The sequence below is a fragment of the Pipistrellus kuhlii genome, unplaced genomic scaffold (genome assembly GCF_014108245.1).
Source record: "Pipistrellus kuhlii isolate mPipKuh1 unplaced genomic scaffold, mPipKuh1.p scaffold_m20_p_5, whole genome shotgun sequence".
Lineage (NCBI taxonomy): Eukaryota > Metazoa > Chordata > Mammalia > Chiroptera > Vespertilionidae > Pipistrellus > Pipistrellus kuhlii.
In genome coordinates, this window is record NW_023425551.1 from 15,831,449 (window position 1) to 15,846,481 (window position 15,033).

The following is a 15,033-nucleotide window of genomic DNA, read 5'->3' on the forward strand; positions in this document are numbered from 1 at the left end:
TAAGTGCCCTTCCCTGAATTAGTCCACCTGGAACCAAGGCATTGTTTAGGTAACAAGGAAGACTTGATTGGATTAGAAAGAGTATTATGATTAGGAAATAAAGATTATAATTAGAGAAGGTATTAACCTAGTTGACTTGTCAAATGGCTGTGAATTGGGGACATGAATAATCTTCCTTCATTAAAGACCAAGTTCTCCCACACGTGAAGAACTTACTGGATTTCCAGTTGACTGTCACTCTTTGGTTCAGTAGGTGGAGCCAATCTCCCTTATTAGAATAAGATAAACAGATTCAGCCCAATTATAAGTGGAAAAAATATGTGCCTCTTGTCATTGAGGGTTGCAGGCGTTGGTGACTGGCTGGGGACCTCAGGTGCAGTGGCCAGGAACGTCAGAGCATGAGTTCCAAGTCAAAATCCATAGGGGTCATCGGAGCTCCTTTCTCAAAGGGACAGGTGAGTAACAAGCCTTCCTTTGAATAGCTGGGATTTATTAGACAGTTTCAGGCTTTAAACTTAGTAAGGAGTTATTTTTCTGGTTAAGTTCCCTAAGAAAACCTGGCCCTGAAATATCATAGAGTTTAAAGTTGTCTCACCAGTTTGTAAGATTGTATAATTATGGTCTTAAACCCAGTTATTTTTGTGGCTCCTAATCTCAGCCACAGCCAATTTTATTTGAATCTACTACCTTTCCCTCATCTTTTAAAAAGAAAATATTTTTTATTTGAATGGAAATGGATTACTTCTGCATTTTAGCTTCTCATTTAGATTTCCTTGTTCTCATTGTTTTTGGTGTTACTCTGTATGTTTGTAGAGAGAAAGAATTTTAAGAAAACACATTTGTTTAGCTAGGTAATGAATGACTAGAAAAATGTCATAGAGTTCTTTTAATTTGGGTAGCTTACATATGATTGCTTTATGCAGCCTTGTGAATGATTCCTATTTTTAAGGGTTTTAGTAATTCTATACAAGTCTTAGTTCATGGACTAAGTCGAATCCTTTGGGTACCTTTCTTTGAGAGAGGAAAAAAGAAAGAAAATCTGACTGTAAGTTAGTAATGTTGAAAGGACTGATGGATTTATGAAACTCCCAGATTGCCAAACATGCCAGTAACATTATAATAAAGTATTTTATTTTCCTGCCCTGGCCACATTCATTCTGATAAATATAATGAGATTGCAGACACCTTAGAGTTCAACACTTATCTGTTCTTAAAAGAAAAAGAAAAAAAAGCAAACAAGACAAGTGTGAATTGAAACTCCTAAAGTTTTTTTCTTGTTATTGTTTTAAATGGAGTTTCCTACAAGTTTCTTAGAACTATTTTGCCCACCTGGGTAGTGTTTTATACTCCTCTTACTTCCTTTTTTTTTTTTTAATTCTTACCTAGGAGTGAGGATATTTTCTCTATTGATTTCTAGAGAGAGTGGAAGAGGAGGAGGGGAAGGGGGGGAGGAGGAGGAGGTGGTGGGATATATTGGTTGCCTCACACAGGTGCCCTGACCAAGCCCAGGATGAGGTATGGGTGCCCTTGACTGGGGCACCTTTCAGTCCATGGGCCCACTCTCTAACCATAGAACCAAGCCGGCCAGGGCCCTCCTCCTAGTTTTGAACTTTTACTTTGCACTCTGGCTTCTTATTGCAAAACCAAACAGGACAGATCAGAGGTGAGAGACCCAAACTGCACGTGGACTCTCAGTAAATACTGATTCACTTTCCCTGAAAACCCTTTAAAGGTCTTTCCCAGAATGCAAAAAGATGCTGCTGACACAGAAATTGTTCTTTTAAATGATTAATTGCAAAATTCACAATATGCTCACTTATTCTTGGGCAGGTTCTAACAAAGATAGAATTGAAAAAACTGACAAAAGAAATGGAGCAAGGGAAATGGAAGGAAGGGAGGGAGGGAGGGAAGAAGAGAGGGAGGGAGGACGGAAGCAGCATGAACATGCTTTAGTCCCTGGACATTAGCAGAAAGCCTTAGGCTGATGGTAACAGCCCTCTAGGGGAGATAGCCTGATGCATTTTCTGTCTTCAGTTAATTCTGTTTCTTTTGCACTACAGCCCTTCCCCCATTAAAACATGGCCCAGTGATAATGAAGCTATTGTCTCATTCATGATAATAAGGACACAGAGAGATATTTTTCTACACTAAGCCATAGAATAGAGGGGGAAAATGGCCAACATATAAGCATCTGTCCTCACCTAAAGGAAGTAAAAGTTTAACAAACAAGCAAGGGAGAGAGTTAGAGGACAAATGACTAAAAGGTTGAGTCTGAGAAAGAACTCTCTCCTATCTCACCCTCTTGCGAGGCAGTGGGAGATAGGAGAGAGGTAGTGGCAAAAAATGAGGTAGCTTTTATATTTATTTTACAGTTGAGTTAACTAAGGCTCAGAGAGGTTTGGAAATCTGCTCAGGGTCACATAGCCTCGAGTGTGTGATTCCAGACACGACTGTTTAATCCCAAAGCCAGGCGAAAAGGGAATGGACTGAAGGAGAAAATGTGTCAGGCAGCGCATGTGGTGGCCCTTCCTGCTAGGGACAGGAATTGGACATCGAGGATTTGCTTGGCAGCCAGGCCAAGGCATCTGCTAATTTGAATTGGGAAGAAATATTTGCTTGGTTTGGTGCCACAGCCCAATCCTAGGGCCAACACAGGTGTCTTTGGCACTTCCACTCTCTGACAACAGGAAGTAACTTTATATGTAAAAACCATGTTGGAGCCCTGGCTGGTTTGGCTCAGTGGATAGAGCATGGCCTGTGGACTGGGGGGGTCCTGGGTTCTATTCCAGTCAAGGGCACATGCCCGGGTTGCAGGCTTGATCTCCATTAGGGGATGTGCAGGAGGCAGCCAATCAATGGTTCTCTTTCGTTATTGATATTTCTATCTCTCTCCCTCTCCCTTCCTCTCTAAATAAATAAAAAATATATATAAAAAACAAAAACTATGTTGGAAGTTAGAGTCAGAGAGATACATGAAAGAACTGTTTCTTTAAGGTCACTAATCTGCCACGAGGCTGGCTTCCTGGATATAAAAACAGCAAGGCTAGAATTCTTGCTCACTGTGTTTATTAAGCAGGTCAAAAGTTGAAATACCAGGTTGGTCTTTGTGGGTTCAGCCAACTGCCAGGTGATTTTCCCTGTTGCCTGCTTTGTCCCATAGAACCCTCCCTTACTATTGTGAGGATCTGCACATGACTGTCTCCCATGCTACCTTTAAAAAAATGCCTTTACTGGCCTGGCTGGAGTGGCCCGGTAGTTGAGTGTTGACCTATGAACTAGGAAGTCACAATTACCAAGAGGTCACATGTAAATATTTCTTTCTTTTCCACATCCAGCGTAGCTAGAGAGTGGTCCAGTTCCTGAGTAGGGACGGCTGGGGATTGAGAAAATGAAAGAAAGAGATAGACACAGAGATAGAAGGAAAAAGCTGGAGCCAGGTGGGACCACTGTCCTCTGACATTGAGAGGGACAGGGACAGTGACCCCAGGTCAATACAGCATGTTTATTTTATACAGAAAAAAAAAAAAAAAGAAGAAGAAGAAGTTTTACTAAAAGTCAAGACAAAGGAGATTTATGTACATTCTTGGGTGGGCCCAAGTCATATTCATTCATGGTGCTTGGCTGGATTTCAATAACAAAATCCACCCCCTGGCACCTGGGCTGAAGGTCAAGCTGACAACACTCCTGCCTTTTGGCAAAGCGTGTTTCCAGGATGTGGCTTTGCCGAAGCCACTGGATTCAGCTGACAATAATTAAAGAAATGCCCATGTGCCTTCCCAGGTTCCCTCTATAGTCACGGTTCAAATCCTGGTCAGGGCACATGCTCAGATTTTGGGCTCAATCCCCAGGAGGGGGTATGTAGGAGGAAGCTGATCAATGATTCTCTCTCCATCATTGATGTTTCTCTCTCTCTCTCCCTTTCCCTTCCTCTCTGAAATTAATAATAATTATATTTGAGTAAATGCCTTTACTCAAGCTATTGACCTGATTTACAAAGTTCCTCCAGCACCCCCATCCATCGTCCTGAACTCATGTTGCAACACAATGCTGAAATGTCCATCTGCTCCACCTGACACCCTCTGTCCCTAGCAGAGATAGAAGCATCCTGTTTTGTTGTTATGGCATCATGTATCTACTTTGAAGACAATTTCCCAGTGCCATAGTTGATCTTAAATATCCAAATTCCCTTTTAGCTGTTGAGTTAATCAAAGACAAACACCCTCTCTTTTTAATTGTAGTGTCTCCATTTATCATAGTGCTTTTGCACAAAACAAATGCTCACTAAGTTGGTAACATAGGGTGATGGGAAGAGGAGATGCAGGTTTTGGAATCCAAAGGACTAGGTTAAGGTCCTAAGGCTCTGCCACTTGTTAGCTGCGTGAGGGAAGGATCGTTAGATAACCTTTCTGATTCTAGACCATTATATTTGACATGGGAGTAATCCAATCTACCTTGCTGTGGTAGTTAAATGTAAAATCCTGGCTCTTTAGGAACTCAAGAAGATCCTGTTACTACTATTCAACAGATTAAACAATGAATTTTCTATTCTGTGCGTCTGATGACCAAGATGATGTCTGAATTCCCTTCTTTTTCAATTGTTCAGCCTCGAGGAGGAGTGGAAGAAGGCCCTAAAGTACTGAGAAAGGCTGGCCTGCTTGAGAAGCTTAAAGAACAAGGTAATGTTTAGCTTGAAATGTTGCAGAAGATTGGAGAAAAACCAAGCAACGCTTAGAGAGATGAAGTTCCACTTTATTATACACCGGTGGGCTCAGAGAAAATGTCTTTCAAATTCTGAGCAAAGCAACAAGCAGGAGTTTTCTTTTTACTAAAGAGCCAGCCCTATGTGTGCTTAGTGGTTATCTTGCTGGAAGCTTGTGGCCTTGAAAACAAGACAGTTCCATTCAATTAAAAAATACATTTGGCACAAGAGCGTGGAAGTATCTAGTCTCTGGCCTACAAGGTCAGACAGCTAAGTTTATCTTCCTTATTATTCAAGCAGGCTAGAAAGCAAAGGTATTTTTCAGAATAAGGGACTTTCTAAAAATGGCAGAGTTGACTTTACAGAGTAAGGGACTATCTAAATAGCAGAGAATTTCAAACAGTAGTTTTACAAAATAGGGATTAGCCTTCTCAGAAAGATGATCTGCCTGAATTCTTTCCTGTTCTGAAGGATGCACAGGCTCCTGCTAACATGGGGACTGTCTGCAATGATATCTATACCACAGAATTCAGCGCTGGCTAGAACCTTAGATGTGCACCCTATACAGAGAAGCAGTGTGTGGAAAGAATGCACAATCAATTACTCAGATATCTTGTCTTTCCAGTCAGACTACTTTGTAAGAGAATGTGTGTGCGTAGGAATTGGGGTTGGGTGGGTGGGAAGGGAGTTGGGGGTATTAAAAATGGAAGGCAAGGGGCAGCAACAGAAAGAACACTACTACCAAGAGGAGCCCCATTTGTAAGAGGAAATAAAACAGTAATAGCACAGAGTCTCGGTTTGATGCCTCCATTTTCCTTGGTGGGGGTTTGAGGCAACAGAGGAGCTGTGAGTCCCAGGAAGTCAAGTTTGGACAGGAAAGTGAGCACCTCAGATGAGTGAGTTGTGGAACCAGGCTCCCAGGGCATGGTTCTCTAAGGGGAGGGGCACTGGGAATTCCTATGCAAGGAAGAAGGGGCCCCCAGCCTTCCCAGCTCTTAGAGGAGGAGGAGGAAGAGGAGGAGGAGGAGGAGGAAGAGGAGGAGGAGGAGGAGAAAGAAAAAGAGGAAAAGGAGGAGAAAGAGGAGTAGGAGGAGGAACAGAAGGAGGAAGAGAGGGAGGAGGGGGAGGGGAGGAGGAAGAGAAACAAGCAGAGAAGGAGAAGGAAGAAGAGGAGGGAGGAGGAGGAGGGGGAGGAGGAGGAAGGGGAGGAGGAAGAGGAAGTGAGGTAGTTGCTTAGTCTCAAGGCTTTTCCAAACCCTGTGCCACCCGGAACCAGTGAACTGGGCAGCCTGTTGTATCAACAGGCTTCCTCGGAACCCATCCTTCTGTCATAACTTCTGAAAACTGGGCCATGAGAGAAAGGTTAGGGGAAATGGGATGGACCTGGGGCTTCTGAGTCAGTATCACAGTATCAGGTGATTGAGTTGTTTGTTCTAGGTATGTGATACCTAGAAAACTTTCAGCAGTTCGACCACGGCCCAGAGGGCTATGCCAAATTCCACTTTTCCACAGTGTTGAATAGTAACAGTAAACCTTCCTGTAGATGGCCAGCTACATCCACAAATGCCTACCACAAACATCAGAAAGAGCTATTAAGTCAAAACTTTATTTCCTTCCAGTTTCTGCCTTTCTCTCCAGGCACGTCCTTGAACCCGCTGGAGTAGTTCGCTTCTCTTGGTTGTTGCAAGAACTGCTACTTATTTTTCTTTAAGGGGAGGGCTAAACTCTGAGAATGTGCCCATGGAAATTCACTACAATATCAGAAATAATAAGGGAGTATTAAGTTACAACACTTTTATTAATAAACATGGGGAGTGTAAGCAAAAAGATGCCCTAGTAATAATACTGCGTGTATGATTACTCATATTATACACATATATATTTGCATATGTGAGCATGCAAATGAAAAATACTTGTATCTTAAAAAGTACAGCTAAAAAAAAAAACTAAAAGCAAAAACAACAAAACAAAAAAAGTACAACTAAAGTAAGTGTCATCTTTATATGTAAAACCTGGATAAAGTGTTGGTGAGGATATGGAGCAACAGGAAACGCTCATATATTTCTGATGAGAATGCATAATGATACATCGAGCCACTTGGCAAAGACGGCCAGTTTCTTAAAGAAAGGTACATTTATCCTTTGACCCAGCAAATCTACTCCAAGGTCTTTAACCAAAAGAAATGAAAACATGTTCTTACAAGGCCTTGTCTGTACTTGAAGGCATAGAGCAGCATTGTTTATAACAGCCAGACTGGAAACAACAGAATGCCCCCAACTGGTAAATAAAGAAAGGGCACAACCATCCCATGAGATGCACTGACTATCTCTGGCTGCTTATGGGCGTGAGGGAACTTAGGGGAAATGGAGGTATTCTAAATCTTGATTGTGCTGGTGGTTAAAAGACTGTAGATATTTCTAAAACTCACTGACTGGTAAGCTGAAAAGGAATACGTTTTGGTAAATAAGAATTATGCATCATAAATCTAAGAAAAAAAAGAGAGAGACCCCGATAGAGAACAAAAAGCCTGGGTAAATGAACTGGACTAGTCCGTCAGTGAACAAGCATAATTTGCTCACATTTTATATCAGGTTAAATCTCTTGAAGGTGTTATTGAATCACAGTCACATACAGACAGGCATGAATACAATACACAATGACCGCTTAGTTCAGAACATTGAATTGAGCCCGCATCAACGTGTTACACGAAGCTCTGCACCTTGAGGCATAACGTATGGCCTTTGAGGAAGTGCAGCAAGGTCCTTAGGAACTTTGGGTTACCGTATTGGAACAGTGTGATAACAAAGTCTTTCTTTCCTGGCTTGCTAAAGTGTTAGGACTGAAGGTAACCACCTACTCGTATTGAATTCTGACAATAGCACTGTGAGGCAGGTACAATGGGCAGAAGAGGGAGCTGGACTGCTTCAGTAGGTGAAGGATTGGAAGGAAACCGAGGATTGTTAACAAAATAATGGTGTGTTTTCTTCTTTTTAAATATGGTTTCTTTACTATAAATACAATACACGCTTATTGTGGAAAAGTAGAAAGCACATGAGCACAGAGACAAAGACAGCGACACCACCTACTAAATCCAGACCAGGTCACTCTGCTGTACTTACAGCCTAACTGGCAGATTCGAGCATTTACCGAAAACCCAGCATACAGCAGGCGCGAGTGCAGCCAAGGTGAGATGATGTCAGGCAAAAGTAGATGTGGTGTTTACCTTCACAATTTTCAAGTCTGTTCAGACTCTTTCTGTGCTTATATTTTGGAAAATAGGCCTCTTTTGTACATTTAAAATCAGGCTTGCATAGACTGTTTTGTAGTCTTTATGTAGTAACCTGCAACTTTTAATTTTAACGACAGAGTGTGACGTGAAGGATTATGGGGACCTGCCCTTTGCCGATGTCCCTAATGACAGTCCATTTCAAATCGTGAAAAATCCAAGGTCCGTGGGAAAAGCCAACGAGCAGCTGGCCGACGTGGTGGCAGAAGCCAAGAAAAATGGAAGGGTCAGCGTGGTGCTGGGTGGAGACCACAGGTACTGTTTAATGAGGGGCTATGGGAGATTGGCACTGATGGCATGAAGGTTTAACCAAAAACGTGGGAAGAGAGAACATATGGGAGGGAAAGCACTGATCAAGAATTTATATCAAATTTTCTATTTAAAAAATATTGCTGGTTACGACTTTATTTTGGAAACACACTTAGCTCTATTTGAAATCTTGAATTATCTTTTTATTACAACAGAAAATACATTACATGTGAATGAATTACAGTACAATATTCAGCAGAGGCTTACATTTCTAAATAAGCACCGAGGAAATTTACAGTCAACTTATTGCGCTTGATTACTGATCATGGGAACAACCCATGTAGGTCAACATTTAAAAATGTTTTCCATTATAAAAGTAATAATTAGAAAAATTTTTGAAATACACACACATGTACTGGTAGATGTTTCTCTCTCATCGACGTTTCTAGCTCTCTATCTCTCTTCCTTCCTCTCTGTAAAAAATCAATAAAATATATTTAAAAAAAAGAGAAAGAAATACACACACATGTAAAAGTAAAAAACAAACAAACAACAACCAGTGGGAATTGTAGTTTTTCCTAACAACCATTTCAACCGGAATTTCCCTGACATGATTTTGTTTAACAATGGTGTGTGTGTGTGTGTGTTATCCTGCTTTGTTCTTAATCCACAGTTGAAATTTCCTTTTCTTTACTTCATGATATACAAGCATATTTTTACTGTTGCATAATTTTTCATTACATATTGTCCAATACTCAAGTAATTTTCAAAATTACAAATAATGTGCCAAAGACAATTTCTGTGCGTGAGCCTCTTTATTTCTTTAAAGACTAGTTTATTGATTTTTTTTTTTTTTTAAGAGAGAGGGGCACAATTGCTTCCACTTTGATAATTGAGAAGTTCACGATTCTCTGAATGGTACTAAAAACATTCACAGATAGGGTATTGAATAGCCAATCCTAACCTTTTAACTTTTGTGTAAGATATTGCTGAGCTGTTCTATTCAGGCACATTTTCCGGAGCTTGGAGTGCTGGATATGAACTTGGAGGGTTCTGACCCGGCTAAAAGTGGATCCTTAGAGGAGGAAGTTCAAGCAGAGGATTTGATTGAATAGTATGAACACCTGGGATATGCTTACTCAGGTGGATGTAAGGGCTGCAGAGTCAAGCTCTCCAATGGGTTTAAGAAAAATGGAAGGACTCTGTCATGACTCACTGGGGAGAATTAAGTACTTACCCAGAGAAATGAGAGTGCAAAAAATAAGCCTGATTCAACCCTGAATGTGGAATAGTCTCATGCTAAGGAATTCTTTGTGTGGTAGTGTTTTTACACATTATTTAATTTTGGTGAAACTATAATTTACAATTTTATTAGAAGGTGGTTTTGAAAAGTATCACAAATTACGTAGTGATACCTTTGTGTAACTATAACTTCTTGGTAACTATGAAGGGTAGGCTCTACTTTCTCTGTTGCTACAATTGTTTAATTGGCATCTCCCATTTAAAACTATGAGCAATATCAGCAGGGACCGGTTTGGCTCAGTGGATAGAGCATCGGCTTGGGGACTGAAGGGTCCCAGGTTCGATTCCGGTCAAGGGCATGTACCTTGGTTGCGGGCATATTCCCGGTGGGGGGTGTGCAGGAGGCAGCTGATTGATGACTCTCTCTCATCGATGTTTCTGGCTCTCTGTCTCTCTCCCTTCCTCTCTGTATAAAATCAATTAAAAAAAAAATAAAACTATGAGCAATATCAGCTGACTTAAAGGAAAATCAAGCATGAGCATTAAGTGAGTTAATAATATGATGCCTGTAAGGTGCTCACACAAACTCTTTCCTCTGAAGTTTGGCCATCGGAAGCATCTCCGGCCACGCCAAGGTCCACCCGGATCTCTGTGTCATTTGGGTGGATGCTCACACAGATATCAACACTCCACAGACAACCTCAAGTGGGAACTTGCATGGACAGCCTGTGTCTTTCCTCCTGAAGGAACTAAAGGGAAAGGTAAGAGGCTGGTTGGCATTTTATTCAGGAGGTGGAGGGACGTAAGAACCATTCTGCCATCGTATTCTTGGAATAATCTCAAACTCTTTTCTTGGCAGCAGATAAGCAAAGGGTTGGAGAAATAAAATGGTGAAGCTAGCTAGGTACCTCTCCCTTCTTTGATGGCTTGCAAACTGACCTTGTATCTTCCCTTTTGATTCTTAAACGACCCTTTTTAGGTGGAGCAGAGGATAATTCTAAGCAAGTCAGCAGAGGTTCAGACATTGATCAACTCACCTAAGATCACACACCAGGCGAGGGCTAGAACTGGTCTCCTAGGGCCGACCTTTTTCTACTACATGCCACACAGCCTCTCATGGTACCAAGTGTCCCCTCCACATAATAGGGCCTTTTAAAAAACAGAGTTCTTGAAATGCAGATCACAGTGGTTTATTTAACATCTTCACTGTGAGGAGCACATAGCTAAACCATAAGCAGAACTGCCTCCTGGCTCCCTAGAAACTTACTTTCTAAAAGATGCAAGATGAAATTCCATATTAAGACTTAACATTGTGGCTCGTCATTTTTATTGATATGCTTAGTAGTATGCCAATAAAACAATGTTTATTACTTTACCTGTAGCATATTGGTCTTTATGATGATACCTGGAAATGTTAGGTTTAATGCCCAGAAGTAATGTTTTCTGAAGTGAGAACCAACCGATAGGTCTATACACTTGCAAAATGTGCAGCTAGCCTACGGAAACAGCCAAGCTCAACTCCAGAACATGCGAAGAGCAACCAAAGGGTTGGGCAAACATTTTCCTTTAGCCACTCGAAGCCATCTTCTGGGCTTTGAGAAAGAGAAGTAAAGAAGGAATGGAAAGTAATGGAAGTACACTGACTTCCTTACAGAAGAGTGCTGGGAAAGCAGGGCCCAATAGAAATGGTGCAGGTTAGGTCTGGGCCACAGGGTGAGGCTGGGTAGGGCCAAAGCAACCATGGGGACCACCAGAGGGGGCAGGCATTCTCTTCGTCGTTTTGTATTGTCTTTTAATGATTCCTAAACACGTATGTTCTAAATAGAAGATCTACCCAACAAGTGCTCTTCACTGCCAATGTAAGATTTGCTCAAGAGACGTATACATGACCAAATGGAAATTTGCAATTTTAGATCCCTGATGTACCAGGATTCTCCTGGGTGACGCCCTGCATAACTGCCAAAGATATTGTGTATATTGGCCTGAGAGACGTGGACCCTGGGGAACAGTAAGTTTATTCCTTGATGCAATTTGCCTTCATTTTTGTCCTTTTGCATGCTAGGTGCACTGGCCAAACCTATGGTAAAAAATTATTTTAAGTACCAAGTATTTGGTACATCCACGTATGTATATATATTCAAATGATTCTTATATTGACTTGCTGGTAAAAATATATTGATGTATACATAGAGTTCATAGAACTTACATATTTTATGTATCTTAGCACATTGATCTTTTCTTAAAAGGAGAGGAGAGGGCATAGGGTAAGCCTCCATGTTAATTATAAACTACTTACTCTCTCTTCTTTAATAGCTACCTTTTGAAAACTCTGGATATTAAGTACTTTTCAATGACTGAAGTGGATAGACTGGGAATTGGCAAGGTGATGGAAGAAACACTCAGCTACCTACTAGGAAGGTATGATGCTTGTGTGTGCAACATAAATATTGTTAAGCAAACTGGCTACTGGTACTAATCAATGTAAGTTATTAATAAAGCCTTTATGTAAAACCATGGAACTTCACTAGGTTGTTCCTTATTACAGAGCAAAGTAAGAACTATATTTATCTAGTACATAATAAGCCACCAACTTTAACCTGAATTGCTTTCCCTCTTCTTAAAAGAAAGAAAAGGCCAATTCATCTGAGCTATGATGTTGATGGATTGGATCCATCTGTCACACCAGCTACTGGCACACCAGTCATAGGGGGTCTGTCTTACAGAGAAGGTCTCTACATTACAGAAGAAATTTGCAAAACAGGTAGGTATAAATCTAAGTGAATAAAGAATCAAGTGTACACATGGCCAATATATACTTATTAGAAGCCTGAACGAAATTCCTGCACTGGGGTGTGGGAGTCCCTCAGCCCGGCTTGTGTACTCTCACAGTCTGGGAGGCCCGCAAACAATTGCCCAAAGAGGTAGGCCACACCCACCTAGCCCGGGCTCTGCGATGGATTGCCCCAGCAGAGGGAGGCCCAGGATGATCATGGGGCAATGGCTGGGCCCCTGACCAATTGCATTGCACCTGCCTTGGCTGACTTGGCACCAGGTGGGTGTCATAGTGTGGTCATCTGGATGATCATTCCGCTGTTTGACCATTCGGTCAATTAGCATATTGCATTTTTGTTATAGAAACTGCCTGGTCTGAAAATCAAGACCCGGTTGATACTTCCAGAATGCCCACTGCATGAGGCAGTAACCAAAATGGTTTCAGTTGGTTACCCCCTCTTTACACTCCTGAGTAACATTTCAGAGATACTGAATTAAAAATGTCAACTATTTAACAAATTACTTTATTTCTGTTTGTTGCTGTAGGGCTACTGTCGGGATTGGACATAATGGAAGTGAATCCATCTCTGGGGAAGACACCAGAAGAAGTAACTCGAACAGTCAACACAGCAGTAGCAATAACCTTGTCTTGTTTTGGAGTTGCTCGAGAGGGCAACCATAAGCCTATTGACTACCTTAACCCACCAAAGTAAATGTGGATACATTATGTGAAAATCTCAGAGATTATAACTTAGCAAATCAAATAATTTACCTAAGCTTACGGTTATCTCCTTATAGATTTGGTGTTTCAGGAAAATGTTTTACCTGAGGAAATATTAGAACAATTAGTATAAACTGCATCAATTCCCTATTGGTATAAAATATTTGGAAATTCAAGTTTTTGTAAATTTAAAAAGCTTATATTTCCCATTTTGGCAAAAGACTTATCCTTACAAATGGAAGTACATATTAATTCCCTAACAAAAATTTGCTGGCATTAAAAATAAACACACTCCCAGAAGATAATGGCAAGAAATATTCAAAGTGATGAAAAGCAAGAACCTACAACCAAGATTACTCTCCCAGCAAAGCTATCATTTAGAATCAAAGGACAGATAAAGAGCTTCCCAGACAAGAAAAAGCTAAAGGAGTTCATCACTACTAAACCAGTATTACATGAAATGTTAAAGTATCTTCTTGAAGAAGTAGAAGAGACAAAAATATGAACAATAAAGTGGCAATAAATAGATGTCTATCAACAATTCAATCTAAAAAAAATAAATAAATTAACAAGCAGAACTGAAACAAACTCATAGATACAGAGGAAATTTTGACAGTTGACAGATGGCAGGGGAATTGGGCAATGGGTGAAAAAGGTAAAGGGATTAAGAAGTACAAATTGGTAGTTATAGAATAGTCATAGGGATGTAAAATACAGCATAGGGAATGTAGTTATTAATATTCTAATAATTACGGATGGTGTCAGAAGGGTACAAGATGTCATAATATGTCTAATCACTTAGTAAATTATATAATATCTAATCACTTAGTAAATTATATAATATCTAGTCCTTTGTAAATTACACAATGTTTAACTGGGGTGTACACCTAAAGCTAAACCTGAAACTAATATAATGCTGTGTGTCAGCTGCAATTAAAAAAAGATTAAATGGCAAAAAACACACACCAACATAGTGGGACTCCTGGTATCAGGAGGTAAAGGTGCCACACTTAAAAATGGACCGTACTCCCACGTTGTTCAAAAGATGTGATTTTTAGCTGGGCCAGCATGGCTCAGTGGTTGAGCATTGACCTATGAATCAGGTCATGATTCGATTCCCAGTCAGGGCACATGCCAGGCTACAGAGTTGATCCCCAGTAAGGGGTGAGCAGGAGGTAGCCAATCAATGATTCTCTCATCCTTGATGTCTCTATCTCTCTCTCCTTTCCCCTTCCTCTCTGAAATCAATAAAAATATATATATTTAAAAAGATGTGATTTTTATAATACTCTTTATATAAGATCCTATCATGTCTACATATTTCTAAATATATGCAAAACACACACACACACACACACACACACACACACACACACACACATCTTGCTTAAAACTACTATAAAGATTTTAAAAACCACAGTGAAATCATCATCCCCCAAACACTGGTGAGATATTGGTGAAGTTAAACTCTTTGGCTCTGGTTTCTTCATCTGTAAAATGGGTAATCATAAGGATTGGGTAATCTCCAAGTCCATGAATGACAGATGACCTTTATTTTTTCTAAACCTTGAACATGGCATTGTATCCTTTTGGGAGATGGAAGAAAGAAACCAAATAGCTATTTTATTTCTAAGATCATCTAACTCTGACAAGGATTTCACCCAACATGATCTGTGACTTCCTAACATGCCGCCCCCACTCATGACAATTACAGTGTGTCTCATTTGCTGAAATCTTTAATCACCCTAAAACGTTCATCTTCGCTCTGGAATACAATGAGGAGGTAGAAAAAAATGAGAGTAACCTATAACCAAAACCAAGGAAACAATCTCTTCCCCTTCTCCACAACTTACACAGAACTCATGTGGGCTTTGCAGTGAGGAAGGCCCCATGAAAGGATCTGTTTGTTGTTGTTAAAATAGCTATATGTCACCCAGCTGATGTGGCTCTGTGGTTGAGCATCAACCTATAAACCAGGAGGTCACAGTTTGATTTCCTCAGGGCACGTGCTCAGGTTGCCTGCTCTACCCCAACAGGGGGCAAGCATGAGGCAGCCAATCTCAT

At 40.7% G+C, this 15,033-nt stretch overlaps 1 protein-coding gene across 1 annotated transcript; it reads left to right on the forward strand.

Moving 5' to 3' along the window:
• Window positions 1-310: 310 nt before the first annotated feature.
• On the forward strand, window positions 311-13,256 carry ARG1 (arginase 1). Its single transcript, XM_036413486.2, has 8 exons — window positions 311-455; window positions 4,604-4,676; window positions 8,066-8,240; window positions 10,078-10,237; window positions 11,390-11,484; window positions 11,790-11,894; window positions 12,101-12,237; window positions 12,795-13,256. Exons 1-8 carry the CDS (start codon window positions 399-401, stop codon window positions 12,959-12,961), a joined length of 969 nt encoding a protein of 322 aa, XP_036269379.1. The 5' UTR covers window positions 311-398; the 3' UTR covers window positions 12,962-13,256.
• Window positions 13,257-15,033: the final 1,777 nt, after the last annotated feature.

Excerpts from the sequence above, each read along its gene's own strand:
- ARG1 (XM_036413486.2), top strand. The coding sequence starts at position 399 with ATGAGTTCCAAGTCAAAATCCATAGGGGTCATCGGAGCTCCTTTCTCA. Across the intron at positions 10,238-11,389 it reads TGAAGGAACTAAAGGGAAAG|ATCCCTGATGTACCAGGATT; the intron begins GTAAGAGGCTGG and ends TTGCAATTTTAG. Across the intron at positions 12,238-12,794 it reads AGAAGAAATTTGCAAAACAG|GGCTACTGTCGGGATTGGAC; the intron begins GTAGGTATAAAT and ends TTGTTGCTGTAG.